Raw genomic sequence first — 22,121 nt, 5'->3', positions numbered from 1 at the left:
TACTGCAGCAATCAATTAAAGTTACTCTTCATGGTTACAGAAACATACCGAATCGATTTCTACACTATAACAATCAATTGGAAAAAAATTTAATTTGTGTTTAAAAAAATGTTGCTCTTAATACGATGAATTGAATTAATGTTTGAGGATGTTGATATAATCAGAAAAATTAGATGAGCATATAGAATCTTATTGTTGGGAATATAATTAAAGTTTCATATTGGATAGACATGGAAAAGATCATGAGTTTAAAATGATGAAAATATTTTTATTGGTATGAGACCTTTTAGGTAAAGCCTAAAAATAAAATCACGAGGGCATATACCCAAAGTGGATAATATCATACTATTATGGAGATATGTAAATTCTTTTCGACACAACAAATGATATCAGAGGTATGATTCAAACCAGATGCCATGTGGGGTAACCTTGAATGAAATTGAGGGGAGGCTCGGAGCAAGTCAAAAGTGATAGGATGCTTACGAGGAGGTCCGGAACAGGTCAAGAGTGATCAGATGTTTGAGGGGAGGCTCAAACCATGAAAGTAATGATGATCCTTCGTGGAGAAGATGATTGAGCTTTCTAGATTCATCAACTAGTTTTGATAAAACAAACTGATGGACCGAGAGAATTTGAAATGACATGGAACTAAGTTCTATATGTTAGTTTGGTTCTTTTGGGTCCATGAGTCAATTTTGACAAAATCGACTGTTGGACCAAGAGAGTTCGAAATGATATTAAATTAGGTTTTATGTATTCGTCTAATTCTTCTGATTATATCCATGTCATTAAACATCATTTCTATACAGCATATTAAGAATAATAATTTTTTGAATATAAATGTGTTTGAAAAATTTAATTTATGTTTAAAAATTGGTTGCTCTCATAATAATATATCTAATTAATATTTGAGAGTATAAATATAATTAAGAGAACTAGATGAGTATATATGACCTTGCTTCATATCATTCATTCTGACTCTCTAGGTTAATTGGTCAATTTTGACCCTAAATTTTTTAAATTAGATTCATATCCTTAAATATCAATTGAATGATAAATATTTTTATCACATTTTTTTAAAAGATTTTAAAGCAATCGACTAAAATCTTTTTTTAAGTATCAGATACGTACCAAATCGATTAGTATGGTAACAATTAAATCAGCGAGAGCGGAGTGGAAAAATGAGCATCAGATATATGATTCGAGTATTTTCAAAGTTTTGGATAATATGAAACTTAAAATAAACACTTCAGTAATTTTGCCGAATGTCGATGGTCGTAAACGGGTAGGCGGATGCAGAATTAGGGGTTGAGGGGGACAGATAGAGACCGATCCAATAAGATATGCATCAAACAGGGTTAATTTAAAGCCCAAAACCCAAAGCCCAAAAGCCAAAGCCCAGCTCTCCATGAACCATCGGTCCAACTGTATGAACCTTTTCTCCCAACCTTCCACCACCAGCTCTACGCCTGCCTCACCGCCGCCGGAGCCTCGAAGCGGCAGCATCCACGCTGCCCGTTATCTGTTCGACGAAATGGCTGAGAGGAACGTTGCTCACCGGCCTTGAGTTGGACGCGGGGATGGAGAAAGACGCAGGTTTTTGTCGCAAACTTCATGCTTTTTTTTGGGTTGGGTTATGAGTATCAGAGTATGACTCGTGTGTATGAGGCGGCGGCTCACGGAACGGAAACATCCATGCTGCCCGATAGCTGTTCGACGGAACGCCTGATAGGTATGGTCCCGACCTAATTAATGAATTGATGGCTTACTTTTGATCTGTCATGAAAACAATCATAATATTTTCCATTACTAGTTGTATCTTGATTGAATCGAGCTAGTTCTACTTAAGGTATTCATCAATCCTCAAAGAAGAACTCATGTCTTAAGGTATGTTAAGTATGACACCAAAGTAGGATAACTGTGGACTTCCTTTCTTATTAGATTCATCACGCTTCTTAGAAGCACTCATATTGAAAGGCATGTAAGCGTGACACCAAAAGTAGGATGGTTTCTAACTTCCTATAGCCTCTAGTTGAGAAGCGGCTCATCTTTTAAGCAATGAAAGTTAAGTATGCTATCAAAGGTAGGATGATTATTGACTTACTATCTAATTACTGCCCCCACACACGAGTTCGGTGTTGTGGTAAAACACTTAGAGGAATGATAAGAGGACCAGGGTTTGAATTCCAAATGGGACGAATATCTTAGAGGTCGACTTCTGAGTGTGCATAAGTTATACTCTAGATTTACCCAATAGGTGAACTAGGGAGAAAAGCTGTTTACCTTCAGGATTAGTCGGGCGAAGCCTAGACACGTAGATTATCCAAAAAAGGAGGATATGACATATTAAGCAAGGTACCAAAAGAAGATGATGGTGTTGTGGTAAAACACTTAGATGAATGGTAAGAGGACCAGGGTTTGAATCCCAAATGGGACGAATATCTAGGGGGGAGGTTGTCTACCTCCAGGATTAGTCGGGCCAAGCCTAGACATGTCAATTACCTAAAAAAGGAGGATAGGACATGCTAAGGAAGGTACCAAAAGAAGAGGATGATGTTGTGGTAAAGCACTCAGAGGAATGATAAGAGGACTAAGGTTCGAATCCCAAATGAGACAAGAATCCTAGATGTTGGCTTCTGAGTGTGCATAAGCTATACTTTAGATTTACTCGGTAGGTGAACGGGGGAAGGCCGTCTACCTCCAAGATTAATCGGGCCAAGCCTATACACGTAGCTTACCCAAAAAAAGGAGGATGATTACTAACTTACTATCTCATTAGTAGGGCTATCAAACACTTATGCCATAGAACATGTGAAGCAAGGTACCAAAAAAAGATGATGGTTTCGAACTTCTTTTTTTAATCTTATTTATCAAATAGTTATAATTTCCAGTTGTAAGCATGGGCTATAATCATATCGCTCCTGGAAGTATTCAGATACATGCATTCTTTAGTTGGTGCATTTAGTGTGATTGATCATACCTTTTTTCTGAAGAGTGGAAGGCTTCTTTTCTTATCACAACTTTAGAACATGAGAACATGGCTAAAGGGTTATGGACCTAAAATAATCTCTTATTTCCTTTTGTTTAGGGGGATTTTCACTTCTTGATGAGTAAGTGAGTCTAATTGCTAGATATCCAATGAGGTCAGAATTCATGGCTGAAACATGAAAAACACTGAGAGTTGGCTTTCTTGCCTGAAATAGATATTAACCTAATTTGATTCTTCCATGATGGACTTTGGTAAAAGTAAACTTTTGAGTGTAATAAGATTCAACGAAATCAGGAATCCCTCATTTCATTTTGTCGTATTTAGTACTGGATTTTATGGTGATGGCTATTCTACATTTTGGAGGCACTAGATTTGATTTGATTGCACAATAAATTCTAATAAGCTAGTCTCATTCAGTGGTATATGGGACACTTATAACCTCAACACTAGGAGTGTCAAACAAGTAGATCATCCATCATAAATATAACCCGCTAAAGATTGGATTGCGTTATGCCATGCCCGACCAAGCTTCGGGTCGGGATGGTTCAGTACAATCCGTTTGGAGCCGTATTAGACCGAGCGCGACATAGAAAGTTCATGGGGCCCCTCCAGCGGGCCCATGCCATACTCGATAACGGCTGGTTGACATATCTACTCAACCCACAGATGAATGGTGTAGGTAGCTCTGACTATGCTTCATCCCTTTTAGTTTACACAGCTCTGACCAAGCTGTGCCTCGTCAATGAATATCGTTCTGTACATTTACCTTCCTCATGCATTGCATTTCCTTGTATTCTGTCACTGTACCGATCTAATATTGCTCGATTCGTATGTGAACAAAACAACGTGTTTTTGTTTTCAATTCTTTTGTTTCGTATCGTCTTGTGCTGTGAGAAAAATCTCCTTGACCCACCTCTTTGTGGTTCAAATTTTTCCTGCAGCATAAACTGGCTCCCACATATTGATGTTTAGAGAAGACTCCATGCTTTGTTTTGATGCAACCGAAATGCAGACCTCATAAGGTACTTTTTCCCCCCCTTCTTTTTTTCTCATGTATCGGCTTATCTTTGAAAGGGCTGTGGTTGTAGATTGTGTGCCATGTGTTTGCGACTCAATGAAAGGCCATGTCATTTTAGATTTGTTAGTCTAACTCACCGTGATTCGTTAGGGACTCCAGGCAACTTGCCCCTCAATTTGGGATCATACCCCAAACCCAAATTACTACAAGAAGTTCAAATTTGTGCCCCTCAATTTGGGATCATACCCCAAATCCAGATTACTACAAGAAGATCAAATTTGATTAAGGTTGATCGAGTTAGTCTTACAATTTGACCTAAAGTGTTTAGGGTTTTGATTAGATTTGTCCAAATTTCTACCGACCTTGGATGGGCTCCCTTGATTTTGTCTACTTAGGAGAGATGTGTTGAGACTCATCCTCCATCTTTTTCTTGTGCAATTACTAGTTGATGCTTTGAAAAAACGAAGTTTAAAAAGACTTTGAAAGAATGTGTCCCTTCCACCTTTTACATCTAGACGAGGGTCTAAAATAAATCAAACTATTGAAATGATTGTTATTAGACTTGATTTCTTTTTTATGAGCTTAAAGTTGATTCATTTAGATGATATCTGAGTTCTCAGTTTAAGGTGATTTGATTGTTTAAAAATTTTACAATTTTAAATTTATTTGATTAGTTGTTAAGATTGATAATACATACTTATTTGTTCATTTTAAAAGTTTATTTATTTATTTATTTTATTGATAAACATGATTAAAAATTTTATTTGTGAACATTATTTATAAATATTATTCCGGAAGAGTTCACAATCTTTGGTCATGAATATTAATAAATTGAATATATAAATTAACTTTATGAGTATTAAACAAATGTAAATAAACTTTTATTATTAAGTAGAACATCAAATTTACTCATTAACATTTAGTTCATTTTAGAACCTTAAGGGCTGCCCTCTTGCTATATGTTATCGTTCGATTGGCTTTTGCGATAAACTAAACGAGTTGTGAATCTTGTGCTTATATCGTTGGTGGGACCTTCCATTCTGTGTGTTTTTGTTTGCTTTTGCTGTCTTGCTAGTGAAAGGTTTGAGAGGACACCTGCATAGTTCCATTGTTTACCAAGCAATGTTTTCCATGTGCCGTTTCACTTCAATGTGCTGTACGAATTGATACTTGGTGTTGTGTATATCTGAGAGGAAAGGAAAGGAAACAAGGAGAGGAGCATGGTGGTATAGTTTGTGATGAAAGGTGAAGTTGTCACTTTAGTCGTCCCTTTAGAACGACCTCATATGATTACATAGTAACTTCCTTCTATATCTCATTCGGACGAGTCAATTGGGTCAATCAATTTGTGCCGATCGTCTAGATCCGACCGAGTGATGATCCGGTCAAACCGGGTTGGCTGTGTGGGTCCCTGTGGCAAAGTATTTCTGGTACAGAGTAACTTTTACGGGCATTGATGCATAGGATTTAGTCGTCTTCCATGTAGCGGAATACCTTGTAGCAATCCTCTGCTTTTGTCCTTGACATGCGACGAAATTGTTGATGAATGCAGTCCCCAAATCCGTCGCTGTCTGTCACTTCAACCGCAATCAATGAATTTATCCACCAAATGCCGATTAGGAGGATTTGTATGCCAGCCAAATGCATGCACCACCACCTCTTCTTCGGCCTTTATAAACCGCTTCCCCTGCTTCTTCTTCCATTCACCGGAGCAGAGTAGCAGAGTTTTCCGGGGAACTCATTGCTATGGCTCCCATTTCCACCCTTCCCCTCGCTACTACTCCTAAGCCTGCCTCCTCTTCTTGTTCTTCTTCTTCCTTGTCCGTCAAAGCGGTAGCTTCTTCGGCCGGAGGAATTGATGTCGTGTCGAAGTGGACGGTGTTGCCGGAGGGGGCTTCGGCGCTCGGCGAGCTACGGCTGTCGGTGTCCGACCTTCCCATGCTGTCCTGCCAGTACATCCAAAAAGGTCTCTTTTTTACGCCGCCGCCGATGGCTACTCCAGCGCTCGTCTCCCTCCTTGTCTCCACCCTCGCCCGCGCGCTCGCCCTGTTCCCTGCGCTCGCCGGCCGCCTCGCCACGCTCGCCGATGGAAGCGTCGTTATCCTGTGCAACGACGCGGGCGTTGAGTTTTCCTATGCGGTTGCTCCGTCGCTGTTGATGCCTGGCGTGCTTCCGCCCAACGCTGACGTGCCTCCGGCTGTCAAGAGTTTTTTCCCCCTCGATGGCGCCGTCAGCTTCCAAGGCCACTTCCGCCCGCTCGCCGCTTTTCAGCTTACGGAGCTCGGTGACGGAGCGGTTTTCCTCGGAGCCGCCGTCAACCATGCCGTCGTCGATGGGACCTCGTTCTGGAATTTCTTTAATGCTTGGGCGGAGCTATGCCGCGGGGACCACCCCGTGTCGCCGGACTTCAGGCGGAACTACTTCGGCGAATCGAAGGCGGTGCTGCGTTTCCCCGGCGGGCGTGGCCCCGAGGTGACGTTCCCGGTGGGAGCGCCGCTTCGGGAGCGCATCTTCAGGTTTAGCCGCCACGCGATTGTCGCGCTCAAATCGAGGGCTAACGGTGGCGGAGGCGGCGGAGGCGATTCGACGGCTGAGATTTGCGGGAAGCAACTCCATGACAAGAAGCCGGTGGCGGCGGAGGTAAAAAAGCAGGAGATTTCGTCGTTCCAGTCGCCCTGCGCGCTGGTGTGGCGGTCGGTCACGCGGTCGCGGAAGCGGCTGCCGCCGGAGGCGACGACGACGTTCCGAATGGCGGTCAACTGCCGGCGCCGTGTGGCGCCACCGGTGGCGCCGAACTACTTCGGGAACGCAATACAAAGCATCCCGACGCAGGCGACAGTAGGGGAGGTGTCCACGCGGGACCTCCGCTGGTCGGCGGCCCTGCTCCACCGCGGCGTGGCCGCGCACGGCGACGAGACGGTGCGTCGCGGGGTGTCGGACTGGGAGGCGGCACCTCGCTGCTTCCCGCTGGGCAACCCGGACGGCGCCGGGCTCACCATGGGCAGCTCCAACCGCTTCCCGATGTACGAGGGGAACGACTTCGGGTGGGGGCTGCCGGTGGCGGTGCGCAGCGGCCGGGCCAACAAGTTCGACGGAAAGATGTCAGCTTTCCCGGGGCGGGCGGGAGGGGGAAGCGTGGAGCTCGAGGTGTGCCTTGCTCCGGACACCATGGTGGCCCTGCTGCAAGACGAGGAATTCATGAGCTACGTGGAAGTGGAATAGGAGTAACGTGCCTCGCCGACGGAGTTCGCTGCCCGCCGCCATGAGTCGCCCCTGGACGTGGCAGTTCAGGAATGGAAAAAGCTGCCATCAACTGTCAGAAAGCGTTAGCACTCTTTTGCCAGCGGTAGATTTTGTTGTCATCTAATCTAATAAGAATTAGACGAAGACTAAGTTGTGGGCTCCAACTTTGGTCGATATTTATAGGTTTTTAATTTGTAAAAATCACTTTAATAGAATTAAAATTACTATAAAATTTAATAGCTACAAGTGATTTGATAAGGTTTAATAATTTTGGTAATTTTAGTATTCTATAGATAATATTTTTAGTAAAAACTAATTTATTTAGTATGATAAAATAAGTATTTTTAATATGAGAAATATAGTACACGTGTTCTTTTATTATTTTTTTTAAAAGGAGGATTTTGATAATTAAAGACTTTTTATTTTTTTAAAAATAGTGTAATAAATGCTTGATATGTTAAATTGTTCTAATTAAAATTATACAATATATAATAATTTTAATTGCTATATCATTGAAGGCTCGTCCTCATAGAAACTAATTGCCAGTGGCCCACACTCGCGACCCAGTTGAAAGACGGTAAAACCTTGGGTAGGATGCCTTGCTGTAGAACAATACTTGACCATTATTATATAGTCTGACTCGTACGCAGAGACCCACAACGGGCATCCGATCAAAAACGGAGATCCAATCAAAAAACAGGTACACCAGAAAGGTATATCTGATGGTTGGAGAATAACAATTGTGAAAGAGTTGTTCAATAGACATATCAATTGTCCATGTGCCAAGGGCCCCAGTTCAGGATCCAATCAGAATGCGTCTTGTTTTTCGGATATGCAATTCTGCCGACCCACACCGGCAATCTAATCAAAAGACTGGTAAACGCTGAGGGGTAGCTATAATCAGTGAAGTATAATGTTGGGAAATATTGTGAGGTAGAGTGAGAGGGGTCTGCCACGTGGCCAAGGACTCTGTCAAATATTGTTCGTCCAGGTTCGTATTCTTCCTCTCCCTTTCCATCGTCTCTGCGACGAGCGATCAACTGGATCGTCTCTGGTTCCTCATCCATTGATCGATCGATCGATCCATCCCTTCTTCTTCGATCTGGAGAGAAGAGGTGGAAGATCCGGTTGTTCGTAGCAACAGAGGAGGAGGAAGGAGGAGGAGGAAGAAGAGGATTTGTTATTGGTGTAGAAAAGAGGAATGACGTATAAGGCGGACGAGGATTACGATTACCTGTTCAAGGTGGTTGTGATAGGAGACTCCGGGGTGGGGAAGACGAACCTGCTCTCTCGATTCTCCCGCAACGAGTTCAGCACCGAGTCCAAGTCCACCATCGGCGTCGAGTTCGCAACCCGCACCATCAGCGTCGACGACAAGCTCGTCAAGGCGCAGATCTGGGACACCGCCGGCCAGGAAAGGTGCGAATCGTGTTAAACTGTGTCATTTGGTTTCGAGTTTGCTTTTACCTCAACAAAACTGTGCAGCTTCTGAAACAATTTCTATTTGGACATTTTATACCAGGTTTTGATTTTAGATTACACCGTATTGATGCATGAGAAATTCTAATGTGCCATCTAATCCATTTGATGTGTTAAGAATTTCCAATGTGTCATCTAATCCATTTGATGCATTTCATAATCCAACTACCGAGTAAATTAATGTTACAGTTCCATAAGCTCTATTGTTTCAAGTCAACTATTAGTCATTTTAATTCCTTTGCCAAGTATTGGCTCTCGCATTCCGTGTCAAGCCAAAGCGTGCAATGATTGATGCATGTGATTTAGTTTTGTTTATTGATTTCTTAGAACACTTTTCCCTCTTCCTCTTTGTTTTTTCCCTTGATCTCTCTCTCTTTCTGCACAAAATTCTTTTATAAAAAAAATCATCATTGTTTGAGTGGAAGGTTGCAATTTCTGAATTTTTGCAAAGGTTCCATGTCTCCCACTTGCAATATTTTTTTGGAGCAAAAGGATTTTCATGAGAGAAGATCAAATGACATGGAATGAGGAGTATAGGAAGGGTAATTAAGAGATTGTTCTTATATTATGTGATCTCAATTGTTTGATAATCAGTATTTCTTTTCTTGTTTGGAGATTGAATTAGTTGCAAAAGTTTTTCATACATTAATCAGATATAATCTAATATTTACTTGATGGACCAGAATGTATATAGTCTCTACAAATCGTTCTATAAATTCTTATGTAGTTCATTTGACAACAAAAATATGAGAATTGTAATACATTGTCTGACTATTTCCTGAAAAGAAATGACAACAGATTGTTCAGCATTATGGATAATGCAAGAGCTCAGATACATTAACGTTTAACAGATACCTTTTGATGATGGAAAATAGCAAGTGATTGCTATTTGACCATTTTTTTATCAAGGCTTTGGATGATTCACATTTGTCTCATAATTCATATTTTGTTTATCTACTTGTTTTAGCATTATAGCTAAGACTTGCACATTGAAAAAAAATGAATTTAATTAAACTTGCATGAGAAATGCAGCAAAAAAAAAAAAAAAAAAATACTTCAACTAACTCGGTTCAATCTAAAATTGGAGGAAATCTTGCTTTTTAGTTAGATATAAAAGATTACATGAATAAAACTGCCAATGTTGATTCTAAGCTTAGGTGAAAAGGTTGATGATTGTGTTAGGGAGCTAGATATCCAACATTATAATTTCTTAAGCCTATGAATAATAATCTTATTTTATTTTTCATATGCCACTTAGGTTAATGGTTATTCTTTATAGATTATGAGTATTGAATTGTCAAGAAGTAACATATTCAAAAATTAATATAACAGACATGAGAATAATAAAATAGATGTGTAGAGCTACTAAATGCATAAAAAAAATATTAATATAGATAAAAAATGCTAATATCTGCAAGAAAATTAGGTATACTTTCAATAATTGATAAAAGGAGAAAAGGAGATCGAGATAGCATAGACATTAAAAAACTACTAATAAATAGGTTCTAGTAGAGTTTGAATATAGTGCATTGAAAAGTGTAAGGGGCAGAGTGAAACCAAAGAAAACATTAGTCAATGTAATAAAAAAATAATTCAATTGATTTGAATATTTTTGGTTTATAAAGATCAATGGAATCTCAATAATAGGTGAATATACAGCATTGAAGTAAGAATGGTTATGGGGTCAACACCACACATTCACATTTTTAGCCATCCCAACATCCCTTACGATGATATTAGCATAATAAAATTACAGATAAATGTGCCATTGATACCAACATTTTGTCTGCATTAGACCAATAATCATTTTAGTTTAATTCTTTCATAATCACTCAAATAATTTTGAGATAAGTTGTTAATAACTCAACCTTTAAGATAGCATTAGAGTTATGGACAGACCTCCTTCCATTTAATTCCTCTTTTATGTGTTCTTTTGTATTTTTTCTAACAGCTTTGGAAGTAAAATGGCTCGACTGTACCTACAACTTGTGCTCTGACTTGCCCAATAACTTGTTCCTATATCCTTAGATAGCTTGGTTAAAAATTTTCTTTGCTTGTGTAGATATCGTGCCATTACTAGTGCTTATTATCGAGGAGCTGCTGGTGCCCTTATTGTCTATGATGTGACTCGCCATATCACCTTTGAAAATGTAGAGAGATGGCTGAAAGAACTAAAGAATCACACAGATCAAAATGTAGTCATCATGCTTGTGGGCAACAAGGCAGACTTGCGCCACATTAGGTCTGTCCCTCTTGAAGACGCACAGGCCTTTGCTCAAAGAGAGAAAGCTTTCTTCGTCGAGACCTCTGCCCTCGAGTCCATGAACGTGGAGAATGCCTTCACTGAAGTACTCACTCAGATCTACCACGTGGTCAGCAAGAAGATGCTAGACGTTGGTGATGATCCTTCAGCCGTGCCAAAGGGACAAAATATTAAGATCGGGGAGGGTGACGGTGCACAAGCCTCTAAGAAAGCCGGTTGTTGCTCGGATGGCTGATCCCTAGCAATACGCTACTTGCCATTTTCCAATAGGCTCAAGGTAGTAGCAATTTTGAATGCATGATTCAGGAAACATGAAGCACCTCATGAAAGTGGATGTAACATTTGCATTCTTGAAGATGGCTCTTTGTTGCAATCATGTTTTCTTGTCTCACTTAGCTACAATCATGTTCTCCTTCATTTGTTTGTTTCTTTTGTCAAGTGTTAAACCATCACACACAATGGAATTTGTAAACTTTGGTTCATTCTTTGCTCATGAAATGCCTCATTCTTTGGATGAAACTTGTTGCTATCCAACAATCATTTCAGCCATCTGTTGAATCCCTAGGCTTGATAAGTGATATGAAATTCCAATCATTTCAGCGGGAAGGAGATTGGAGAAGACGGGGAGAAACTACGGAAGGAGGCGGAGGCAGATGGCGCTTCAACATTGAGGCTGCTACTCTCAATCGTCAAGCTTTTTCTGGTAAACGATCGTAGCTTTACCGCTTGGTGCTTCGTCGTCAGGAACCATTGACGATTGTTTCTTTCTCTGTTAAACTTTTGATCTCCTCAAACTTGGTCTCGTCTGTCATAGTCAGTATGTTTCTTCAATGGTTTTGTGTTTATGACTGTTGATTCTTGTCATTGTTTCTGTTATCTAGTGAACAATGTTACTCAACCACTAAAAATGTCTTGATTGCAAGCAATTTACTTGTTTTCTTAACAATGTAATTATAGGGCCAATATGATCTTACAGAGGGCACAGCTGATGGAAAGGAGTGAAATGACATCCACAGACGACTCTGATAATGTCACTTGGGATCCAGAAGAACTGTTGCGCCACAAAGGTTAGATACTGAATCAAAACATTTAACTGGTAGTTTTGAACTTCTCATCAGAAACACATACAAAAACCAAGTGTTGGAGGCCTCACAAGAAAACTAAAAGCCATAGACGCCATTTGTGAAAGCTGCGAAAAACTAAGCCACAAAGTGAGTCAAGTCTAAAAATTTGGTCATTGACTCTTGGCATCTAACATAGTATGGCACCTCCTTTTTTATCGTACACTTGACCAGCAAGAAAACTCCTAAAGAATGTTCTCTAGAGCAGGAACTCAGAAGGGTAAAATCTTGGATGACAATGTAATGTTTTGGAATTGCTGAGAGCTGGACCACCAATGAACTGGCTACTAAGTTGACAGGAAGAAGATCTCAAAACAAGGACACCTGTATGATTAAGAAATAGAGAGGGAAAAAGGAGCATTAAAGGATGGCGGGGGTGTCTTGATGCAACCATTTGATGTTCAAGTCAATGGAGTCGATGCGAAAGATGTTCAGTAGAGAAAATATAATGTGTGCCCAGAAAAACATACTTGTGCCCGCGGGAGAGGGCTTCTTCTATAATACCTTTGTGATAATAATCTCTTCTCATTAATTAGGCATCATGTTATAATAAGGAAAATGTCAAATCACTACATATCTATTGAACCAATCAGTCTCATCATCCATATCTCGTATTTGTATAATGATACCATCCCATGTGATTCTAAACACTCCACGTGCGACATTTATTATATTATTAGCCCATGAAACATGGAGCCCATTGGGCTTTCAGGACTTAGTTCACTAAAAGGAGTTGAGTGGTGGGGGCGCTAATGGGACAGTACAAGAGGTAAGGGAGCAAAGCCCCTGATATCTTGCGAGGTGGTTTGATTGTATGCATGCTCATTTATAAGGAATTTGAGGGGAGCTGAGCCCTTGGAGTCAGAAGAATTTGCTCACAAGGTGACTTTAGAGTTGGTTGACCGGATTATGGAGTCGGAGGGAGCATGACTCTTGGGGATCAAGAGAATCTGATTGGCTGAGTATCTCTGAACCAGTTGAGAGTGTGTTGATTCAGAGGGAGCATAACTGTTAGGATCAAAATTTTCATATCGGCTAAAGGTCTTTTAAGCTTTGCAGAATCGGGCATCGAGGCGAAGGGAGCATAGCCCTCGAGGTAGGGGGAATCTGACTGACAATATGTCTTTGAACTGAGAGGGTATTGGTTCAGTGAGAGCGTACCCCTTGGGGGTCAGGATAATCCCATTGGCTAATCTCAACCGCATTGACTCGAATGGACTTTTGGCTACCACCTTCGTAAGATGATTGACTCTTAGATCCTACGTGGAGGGGTCTAATATTTTTCATATCACAATCTTCCCCTTCGAGTCTAGTTAAAGGAGGTTCGAGCCCAACTAATTAGATAACAGTGTGGTCTGATCCACCAATTGACATAATTCTTTAGAGCGGATGTCATCCTGATAACCTTGTCGCCATACAGTTAGTGCCTTGAAAATAGGCGAGTAAGGCACAATAAATGTTTGCAATACTCATGATGATGTATCTACATAATGATTGGTCTATCAAATCCATAATAAATGCAAACTTGTAGGAAGTCACCATGTGGCACCACCATACCGAGGTTGTCTTTATAAGGCGACAGTTGCGATTCTATCGATTTAGCCACCTGATCCCACGACGTTGATTATTTGCCCACCTTTTTTGCTCTCAGATTGGACTGTTGAAATTCACAGGTAGTGGGTTTATTAGGGCAGCAAAGGGAGAATGCGACTGCATTCACCTTCGTCTTCCATCTTCCCTTGCAACGTCTTTGACGATTCCTTCATGTCCTCTTGGTTGTTTGTATTGGATCGAAAAACACTAGGGGGGGGGTGTCACGCCCCCAGAGGAGTCTCCACCGATAATTTTGACAATATCTCCCCTGTACCGGTGACAATATGAAGCAATATACATACACAAATAATATAATAACATATTCAACAATCCACACGACTGGATATAAACACAACCACGCAGTATAATAACAACCCACACGGCTGAAAGTAAACACAGCAGAAAACAATAAAATAATACGAATGTAAAACCAACAAAATCACTAACTAAAATACCTACAACCACCAAACTAGACTCCAAAATCTACATCGACTTATTGGAAAACAAAATACGCAAAATCAACATACCACGTAATCAGTAACAAAACCAAAAAGAAGACTATCCTCGAGTGTGACAGGGAACTGGCAGCCGGGACTCTCCAAGCATCCATGACTCTTCTACTTGCTACCTGGCGAAAGAAAAACTATTTTGTGGGGTGATGAGTATTGGAACTCAGCGGGTAAGGAAAGATAGTGAATGAACATAATATATAAATAGAAAGTGAGGCAAGAGTATGCAGTCTCATAAGAGGAATAACAGATACTAAAACAAAACCATAATAAATGCTCATACCTGAAACCATATCCTAGGCTAGTAATAGAAGGTCAGAAGTAGTACTAATATGCTACAGTACTGCTCATAACTATAGAGGAAACATGTAAGGTATATACAAACTTCCAATAAATAAACCAAGGACTAAACATCTACAACGAAGGTATATCTCAACATAAGCAAGCATAGCAGTATAAGTGGGCAACAACAGTAAGTAAGCAATAACAACATATATAAACAGCAGCAGCCAAAGCAAGTATAATAACAAACAGCGTATGCACGGATGGTCACTCCCGCCCACCTCTCTGCACCATGCCCAGTATGGTCGAGAACTCCAGCTACCACTCTCTCAAGTGGCCGAGGGGACAATTGCATAGTAGCTAACTAGGTACATCTGCGACGGGGGTCCCTGCTGCTCGCAACTCCAGCTATCACTACCTATGAGCGACCGAGTGGAAGCACGACAGGACAAGCGACATCAACTCTAGCTGCCACTCTCTCGAGTGGCCGAGGATGCAGCCCTGGTCAACGACTCTCTCGACCACAAGGGAGAATTGGTCGTTGACATGCATGCCATGATATGATGCGCCAAATGCAACAGTCATCATACAAATATAAGCAAAAATTAGGTATGCTACATGAAGCCAACATGCTCAATATAGTGCATAAATAAACAACAGTCAAAACATACAAACATGATATATAGTATCTACTACTTATCATGGACAACAAGAAGAGACTGTATAGATATGGAAATGAATATCTCAAAGATCACGTGGAAGTATCAAGCGTAGGAAAAATAAGAGTGGAGTCAAGGTAAAATAGTCCTTATCCAAAATAGTTCATGCACTAAGTTCAAAGAACTACAGAATCAAGGTAAGAAGTACCCGACTTTATATAGGTTGAGCGTCCCAAAATTAGCCACCCGTCAAGTGACTCGTCGTAAATCAAAGTCATGTAACAACACATATAATTAAGGTATACCCTATGTATCCAATAATAGACTTGAACTCCTATTTAACTTCAAGAATCCTAATTCTTTCATTAACTCGGTTAACCATAAACCTCGGATCTAACCTAAACATAGTAACAGATCATAACTCGAATAGTACAACACTAATATGTGAACAAAATACTATGGAAACATTTACCGACTTGAAACTCAACTGAATCAAGTATATAGCAGCCATGCAAAAGAACATGAAACAGTCTAATCGGAAACCCCACTTCCCATTTGACAAAAAGGAATCCGGAAAACCTGAAAGAACTGGATCAAGAAAAGAGCCCAGCATTAAAAACAGAATCCATCAACCACCCCTTGCATTAAACTCATATCCCTCCCTCACAAAACTCAGTACAATGAAAAAGAACCGAATATAAGGTCACTTGTAACCCTCCTCATCAGCAAATCCAACAAGAAATCAAAATCTCAACAGATCTAGACTCCTCCAGCAACACCGAACAACATCCAAAGAACCCTCTTGAAGGGTAGTGCACAAAACCAAGAGGAATGATTATTTAGTGAATCCAAAACTATAACAGGAGGCAGAGCAATCAACGAAACCGATCAACATTTCTAGAATCCAAAGCAAAAACTCAAGCAAAAGAAATCCTAGCACCGAACAAGGAAGCATCTGAATCCTTATGCTAGCCTACCAAAAGAAACACTCATCCATACCTACAAGGGGAGAACTACTTGCTGGATCAGTTAGGGTGCGGATCGGAGAGAAGAGAATCGATGTCGGCTATTGGCTCGTTGCGGCGCCTCTGGTGCTGGCGTGAGGAGGAGAGATCGCCGGTTGCTGTGTGCTCGCGTGCAAGGAAGAGAGCTCGGGGAAGAAAGGGGTCGGCCGGAACCGAGAGAGAAGAAGGGAGAGGCGACGTTGGGCTGTTCGCGCTCGAGAGAGGAGGGGAGGCGACTGTGCGATGCTCGGGCGAGGGAAGAAGGAGGTTCGGTGGTGGGTTTTGGAGTCGGCAAAGGAGGGGAGGCGGCGTCGTGAGGGCTCGGGAGAGAAGAGGAGATTGATAGGTTTTTGGGAGTTGGGGCACTCAAAATAATTTTTATAACTTAAGAATAAGCAAATTAAACCCTAGATCCATTCCTCAATCAACTCCCATCTCCGGATATTCCAAACAGGCTTTTCTCAAGCCCGATAATGCATCCCCTCTGATTACATCATACGAGCTCCAATTAAATTCCAGAAATTTTTTAAAAATTCTTTAAAATTTCAATAAGATTATTCAATCGAATAACCTTATTATTTAATTATTATTTGTGTACCATATTTTACAGGGGGTGGGTGAATAGCGCTCGTGGCTTTCACTTTTCGTTTCGGAAAATCAACGAGTAACTGCAGCGGAAATATAAAACAAACACAGAAAGACACCAAGTGTTTTTACTTGGTTCGGAGCTTTGGGTGACTCCTACTCCAAGGCTCACGCTCGTTGAGCGTTTACTTTGGGTAACAACTATAATCTCGCAAAAGGTTACAAATGAATATTACAATTAATCTGTATTAAAAATTATACCGACACAAGTGAATCATAAAACTGAAGCTTCTGGTCGTCGGTGTCTTGTTGTACCTCAGTCGGATCGTCTCGATAGCAGTGTGCTGAAGAAAGATTACTTGGAAGGCGTTGTTTCAAGCTGCTGGTTGAGATTGGCTGATATAAGTCGTTGAGGGCACCTTCAAGGCCCTTGAGGGTACCTCCGAAGGCCCAGATCCACAGCGTGGATAAGATTCGTAACTCCGTAGCTTATCCTCTTGAGGACGCCTCCAATGCCCTTGAGGACACCTCCAAGGCCGTCTAAGGCGCCTCCAGCTCCGCTGCATAGACTCCTCAGATCTTGCACCCGAGACACCTCTAAGCTCCATGGAGGGTGCCTCGGGTATTGTTCATCCAAGGCAAAACTTGTTCTTTTGTCCTTACAAGATATGTTAGTCCCAAAATGCCAAGCATACCCTGCAACACAAAGTTAGCACATAATAATAACATAAACATAAATGTCTGACAGTCACCGGACTGTCCGATTCTGACTTTGGATTTTCGTCCGAAAACCCTAGGTCAAACCGACGCCTACTGTTCCCTCAACGGGGAATGTGTCCTCACCTACTCCACTCAGGAGAGTATACCTGTTGCCAATTCGATCCTCCAGATCAACTGGGCTTTTGCTCAACGCCCGAGTCTTCAGGTCTTTCCACTAGATGTCCGCTCGACGACCTGCCCAGACTTTCCACCCGATCCGCAACATCAGGATTTTCACCTAGAGTTTCCGACTCTAGGACTTTTACCCGAAGACCTTGACCCGCCAAGGCTTTCCACCTAGGGTTACCACCCCCTAGGACTTAGGGTTACCACCCCCTAGGATTTTCTGCCTGCCTAACAACAGCTAGGACTTTTCTTCACCTAGGGTTACCACCCCCTAGGACTTAGGGTTACCATCCTCTAAGGTTTTCCATCCGCCTAACCGCAGCTAGAGATTTTGCCTAAGTTCACTTAGGACTTTCCTGCAATCTCATTCAACCATGTTAGATCAAAAGACAACCTAATTTTGAACCCTTTGACATAATCAAAACACAAGTTCGATTGTCGGATGCTTCCCGCACCAACAATCTCTTCCTTTTTGATTATGACAACTTGGTTCAAAGTTAAGTACAAATATAACAAACAAGAAATTTAAACATGAGCATCAATGTAACGAAACTTATGTTATGCTCCTTTTATTTTGTTTAAATTCTTAATTTCTTAACTTTGACTATTCTCTCCCCCTTTGATATAAATAAAAAAGAATACTAAGAAGAGAGAACAAAAAAAATATTCTATTTAACTTTAAGCTTCCCCTGAAGAGTAGCTCTTAGTGAAATTTAGCTTTGAAAATACTTAACTTTTTCATTAAATTTTAGATGAACTTAAGTTTAAAAATATTTTAAAAAAACTTAAAATATTTTATCAAATACTTAGTTTCAAAAACTTTATATATTAAAACAACTTTAACCCTTGAGAAAATTTAACTTGACTCCTTTCACTCCCCCTTGATTAATGCCTTAAACATTTTGAGGATCCTAGAGTCCAAGCATGTAATAAAAAGAATAAAAGTTATTACTTTCCTGATTTTTTCATCTCACCTATTCTAGGTTATTAAGCATGTTCAGCTTATGAGTGTATGTGAGATGGAGTTAACTTTATTTAATTTTATTAATATTTGAATTTGAGATAAGTTTGAATTTTCAGTGAGTTTGAATTTCAAATGAGTAAACATTTAAAATTTTGAAAATTAATTCAGTTTGAAGTTATAACTTGAAAATATGATTTAAAAATTAATTATCATTAAGATTCTGAATCAAATATAAAATGATCATATGATTTGAAAATTAATTAAGATTTTGGATTAATTATCATTAAGACTTTGAATTAAATATAATTTAAAAATTAATTATCATATGATTTGAAAATTAATTAAGACTTTGTGAATTTAAAAATTAATAATTTGAAATTTAATTATGATTTAAAAATTATAATTTTGTAAATAATGATTTAAAAAAAATTAATACTTTGATTGAAATTAATTAGCCTTTAGAAATTAATTATGATTAATTTTTGAAAATAATTTAAAAAATAACTTCATTATGATTTAAACATCTTGAAATTAATTTTTCAAAGTTAATTAAGTTAATTTAATTGGATTAATTTGAAACTACTTTAAACCTAGGTCCATCTCACCCTTTTCTAAGTTATCAATCAGGGAACCTTAATAATTTTGTGAGATGGTTAACTTTAATTTTCAATTAAATTCTATCTAAGGATTGATTTACATTTGGGTTTGACTCAAGTTTTAAAACAAGTTAATTAAATATTTATTTCAAAGGTTAGCTTCCAGGCTGTGGCGAGACACTAGTCCTTCTTGGATATGAGATCATCCACCACTTCTAGACAAAATCTTTCAAAGAAATTGAATATTTAATTTCCTTATTTTAACTCTTAGGTCTAACTAGTCAAGTGTAAATTATGCCTAGGTCCTTAACTAGCCTAATTTAAGCATGTATCATGTAAACAGTAAAGCAAGCATCAAACAAATCTATTTATTGATAAAAATAGTCTTTTTATTGGCTCCCCTTGGATCATAGCCTCGATAGGGTCTATCAAGGTAGTGGATTTGATTCTTGAAAATCCAATATAGTCCAAGTTCAGCTTGATTAATTAAGTTCGACTTGGGGACCCATGCTTGGGCTATGTTTCTATTTGATCTATTTATAATTGACAGATATGATTTGAATTTTTGTTTACGCTTAAACCCAAGTCCAGATTTATTATAAATGGCTCTTTGTTTTCCAAAAATCAGATTAAGATTCTTGGAACTCAACGTGAACCGTTCCAATGTGTCTTTAAGTTCTTTAACTTGAGTTTTCAAATTAGAATTTTCTTCCTCAAGTTGTTAGACTTGAGTTGAGCTTACAATTTGAACTGGCTCAGTCAAAGGACTTAAGTTAGTCACTTCCTTAAGGGCTATTACCTCCTTTTGGAGTGACTTGACCCGGACGTTGGATTTAGCCAATTTCTTTAACAAATAAGGAACTGAGTTTTGTAAACCGTCTAATTGAGTCCCGACGAATAGAGAATTTACAATGGGGTTAGGCCCTTCGAAAATAGATACGGATCCATGGCTTCGCTCGGACTCGGTTTCTGAATCAAACTCGGTTTCAACAACATGTGCTTGTACTGGTTGAGCGAGGAAGCTTGCTTGTTCTTCTTTGTCAGACTTGGATTCATCTGATGACTCAGACCAAGTTGCCTTCAACACCTTCCTTCTTCGTTGCTTTTGGTTGGACAATCCGGCTTGTAGTGTCCTTTCTGGTTCCAGCCGTAACATGTAACTCCAGTCTTGACCTTCGTGTTTGATTGAGTCGTCTTTTTTTTTATACATCTTTCATACCAGCTTTACGAGCTCGGCAGTAATCTCATCGTCGTCTTTTGAATCTGATTCATCTTTGGACTCGGATTAGGTTTTGCGCTTCGTTTTAGGTTCCCAGGTTCTGCTTGTACCTGTAATTAAGGCAATGCCCTTCTCGACCGATCGAGCATTAATTTGTTCGTGTAATTCGAATTCTTAAAATAATTCATCTAATTTGATTGAAGAGAGATCCTTAGATACCTTGTAAGCATCTACCATGGATGCCCATATGGTATTCCTCGGAAAAGCATTGAGTGAATACCTGATTATGTCTCTATTTTCCACTTTTTGTCCGATTGTGTGGAGACCGTTGAGGAGGTCTGGATGTGTGCATGCAATTGGCTTGCCGTTTCACCCTCCTGCAACTTTATATTATATAATTTGTTAAAAATGAGATCCTTCTTACTTACCTTCGTGTTTGATGTACCCTCGAGTAACTCGATCAGTTTTTGCCACAACTCTTTTGCACTCGAGAAGGGGCCGACTCGATTTAGCTCTTCCTTGGTTAGACCGCACTAAAGTGTATAGGTTGCTTTGGCGTTTGCTTCTACCTTTTTATCAAAGTTGCATCCCAGTTCTCGCATGATATTAGTTTGCCGGTGTTGTCAATTGGGAGTTCAAGGCCGATTTTGACGATCATCCACACCTCAAAATGAGTCTAAAGATATAACTCCATTCGACCCTTCTAGTAGCCGAAGTCCTCACCGGTGAAGAGCAGAGGGCGGGCTGTGCTATAGCCTTCTTGATGGGTCATTTGAGAAATGAATCTCGCATAAAAAAAATAAACAACAAAGATTCCAAGACTAGGTCTTGGATTTAATAGTGCGAGTTAAAAAAAAAATAAACACGCGAACTCGAGTGGTGTTCCACCAACTTCGAGGAAAAATTTGATTACGAAAAAAACTAGATCAGAAGGCGGCAATAATACCAATTCTGATCGACTCTGAAAAATTGAAAATCACTACAAAAAAAAAAATGCTTGATTGGTGGTTGCACCAAATCGAAGCGACCCTGCTCTGATACCAATTGTTGGATCGAAAAGCGCTAGAGGAGGGGGAGGGGTGAATAACGCTTGTGGCTTTTACTTTTCATTTCGGAAAATCAACGAGTAACTGCAGTGGAAATATAAAACAAATACAGAAAGACACCAAGTATTTTTACTTGGTTCGGAGCCTTGGACGACTCCTACTCCAAGGTCTACACTAGTTGAACATTTACTTTGGGCAACAACTATAATCTCGCAAAAGGTTACAAATGAATATTACAATTAATCTGTACTAAAAATTATACCGACACAAGTGAATCATAAAACTGAAGCTTCTGTTCGTCGATGTCTTGTTGTAACTCAGTCGGATCGTCTCGTTAGTAGTGCGCTGAAGAAAGATTGCTTAGAAGGAGTTGTTTCAAGCTGCTGGTCAAGACTGGTTGATATAAGCTGTTGAGGGTGCCTTCAAGGCCCTTGAGGGTGCCTCCGAAGGCTCGGATCCACAACGTGGATAAGATCCGCAACTCCCATAGCTTATCCTCTTGAGGACGTCTCCAATGCCCTTGAGGGCGCCTCCAAGGCCGTCTGAGGCGTCTCTAGCTCCGCTTCGCAGACTACTCAGCTCTTGCACCTGAAGCACCTCCAAGCTCCATGGAGGGCGTCTCGGGTATTGTTTATCCAAGGTAAAACTTTCTCTTTTGTCCCTGCA

General features: G+C 40.2%; 2 protein-coding genes and 1 long non-coding RNA gene across 6 annotated transcripts; 2 read left to right on the top strand and 1 right to left on the bottom strand.

Moving 5' to 3' along the window:
• The first annotated feature begins 5,350 nt into the window (after positions 1-5,350).
• Positions 5,351-7,489, top strand: LOC122020049 (BAHD acyltransferase DCR-like). The gene has a single exon (XM_042577769.1). It carries the CDS (start codon positions 5,754-5,756, stop codon positions 7,227-7,229), a length of 1,476 nt encoding a protein of 491 aa, XP_042433703.1. The 5' UTR covers positions 5,351-5,753; the 3' UTR covers positions 7,230-7,489.
• Positions 7,490-7,738: 249 nt separating this feature from the next.
• LOC122020050 (ras-related protein RABA1f-like) lies at positions 7,739-12,573 on the top strand. Of its 3 annotated transcripts, XR_006122085.1 has the most exons (4): positions 7,739-8,669; positions 10,792-11,269; positions 11,593-11,695; positions 11,950-12,573. XR_006122085.1 is itself a non-coding variant. In XM_042577771.1 (3 exons), the coding sequence occupies exons 1-2, from the start codon at positions 8,452-8,454 to the stop codon at positions 11,225-11,227; spliced, it is 654 nt and encodes a 217-aa protein (XP_042433705.1). In that variant the 5' UTR covers positions 7,739-8,451; the 3' UTR covers positions 11,228-11,269; positions 11,593-11,880. The 3 variants fall into 3 exon arrangements, 2 of the variants coding, with proteins under 2 accessions (XP_042433705.1, XP_042433704.1); XM_042577771.1 differs by lacking the exon at positions 11,950-12,573 and having other exon boundaries at positions 11,593-11,880; XM_042577770.1 differs by lacking the exons at positions 11,593-11,695; positions 11,950-12,573 and having other exon boundaries at positions 7,742-8,669; positions 10,792-11,474.
• Positions 12,574-13,469: 896 nt separating this feature from the next.
• LOC122021622 lies at positions 13,470-16,529 on the bottom strand. 2 transcript variants are annotated; one of them, XR_006122589.1, is made up of 2 exons: positions 16,156-16,529; positions 13,470-14,349 (listed from the first exon to the last, which is right to left on the bottom strand). It is a non-coding gene; the product is annotated as an uncharacterized LOC122021622 (long non-coding RNA). The 2 variants fall into 2 exon arrangements; XR_006122588.1 differs by having other exon boundaries at positions 13,470-14,334.
• Positions 16,530-22,121: the final 5,592 nt, after the last annotated feature.

The sequence above is a fragment of the Zingiber officinale genome, chromosome 9A, assembly GCF_018446385.1.
Source record: "Zingiber officinale cultivar Zhangliang chromosome 9A, Zo_v1.1, whole genome shotgun sequence".
Taxonomy (NCBI): Eukaryota; Viridiplantae; Streptophyta; class Magnoliopsida; order Zingiberales; family Zingiberaceae; genus Zingiber; species Zingiber officinale.
This window is presented reverse-complemented; position numbering and strand designations above follow the sequence as displayed.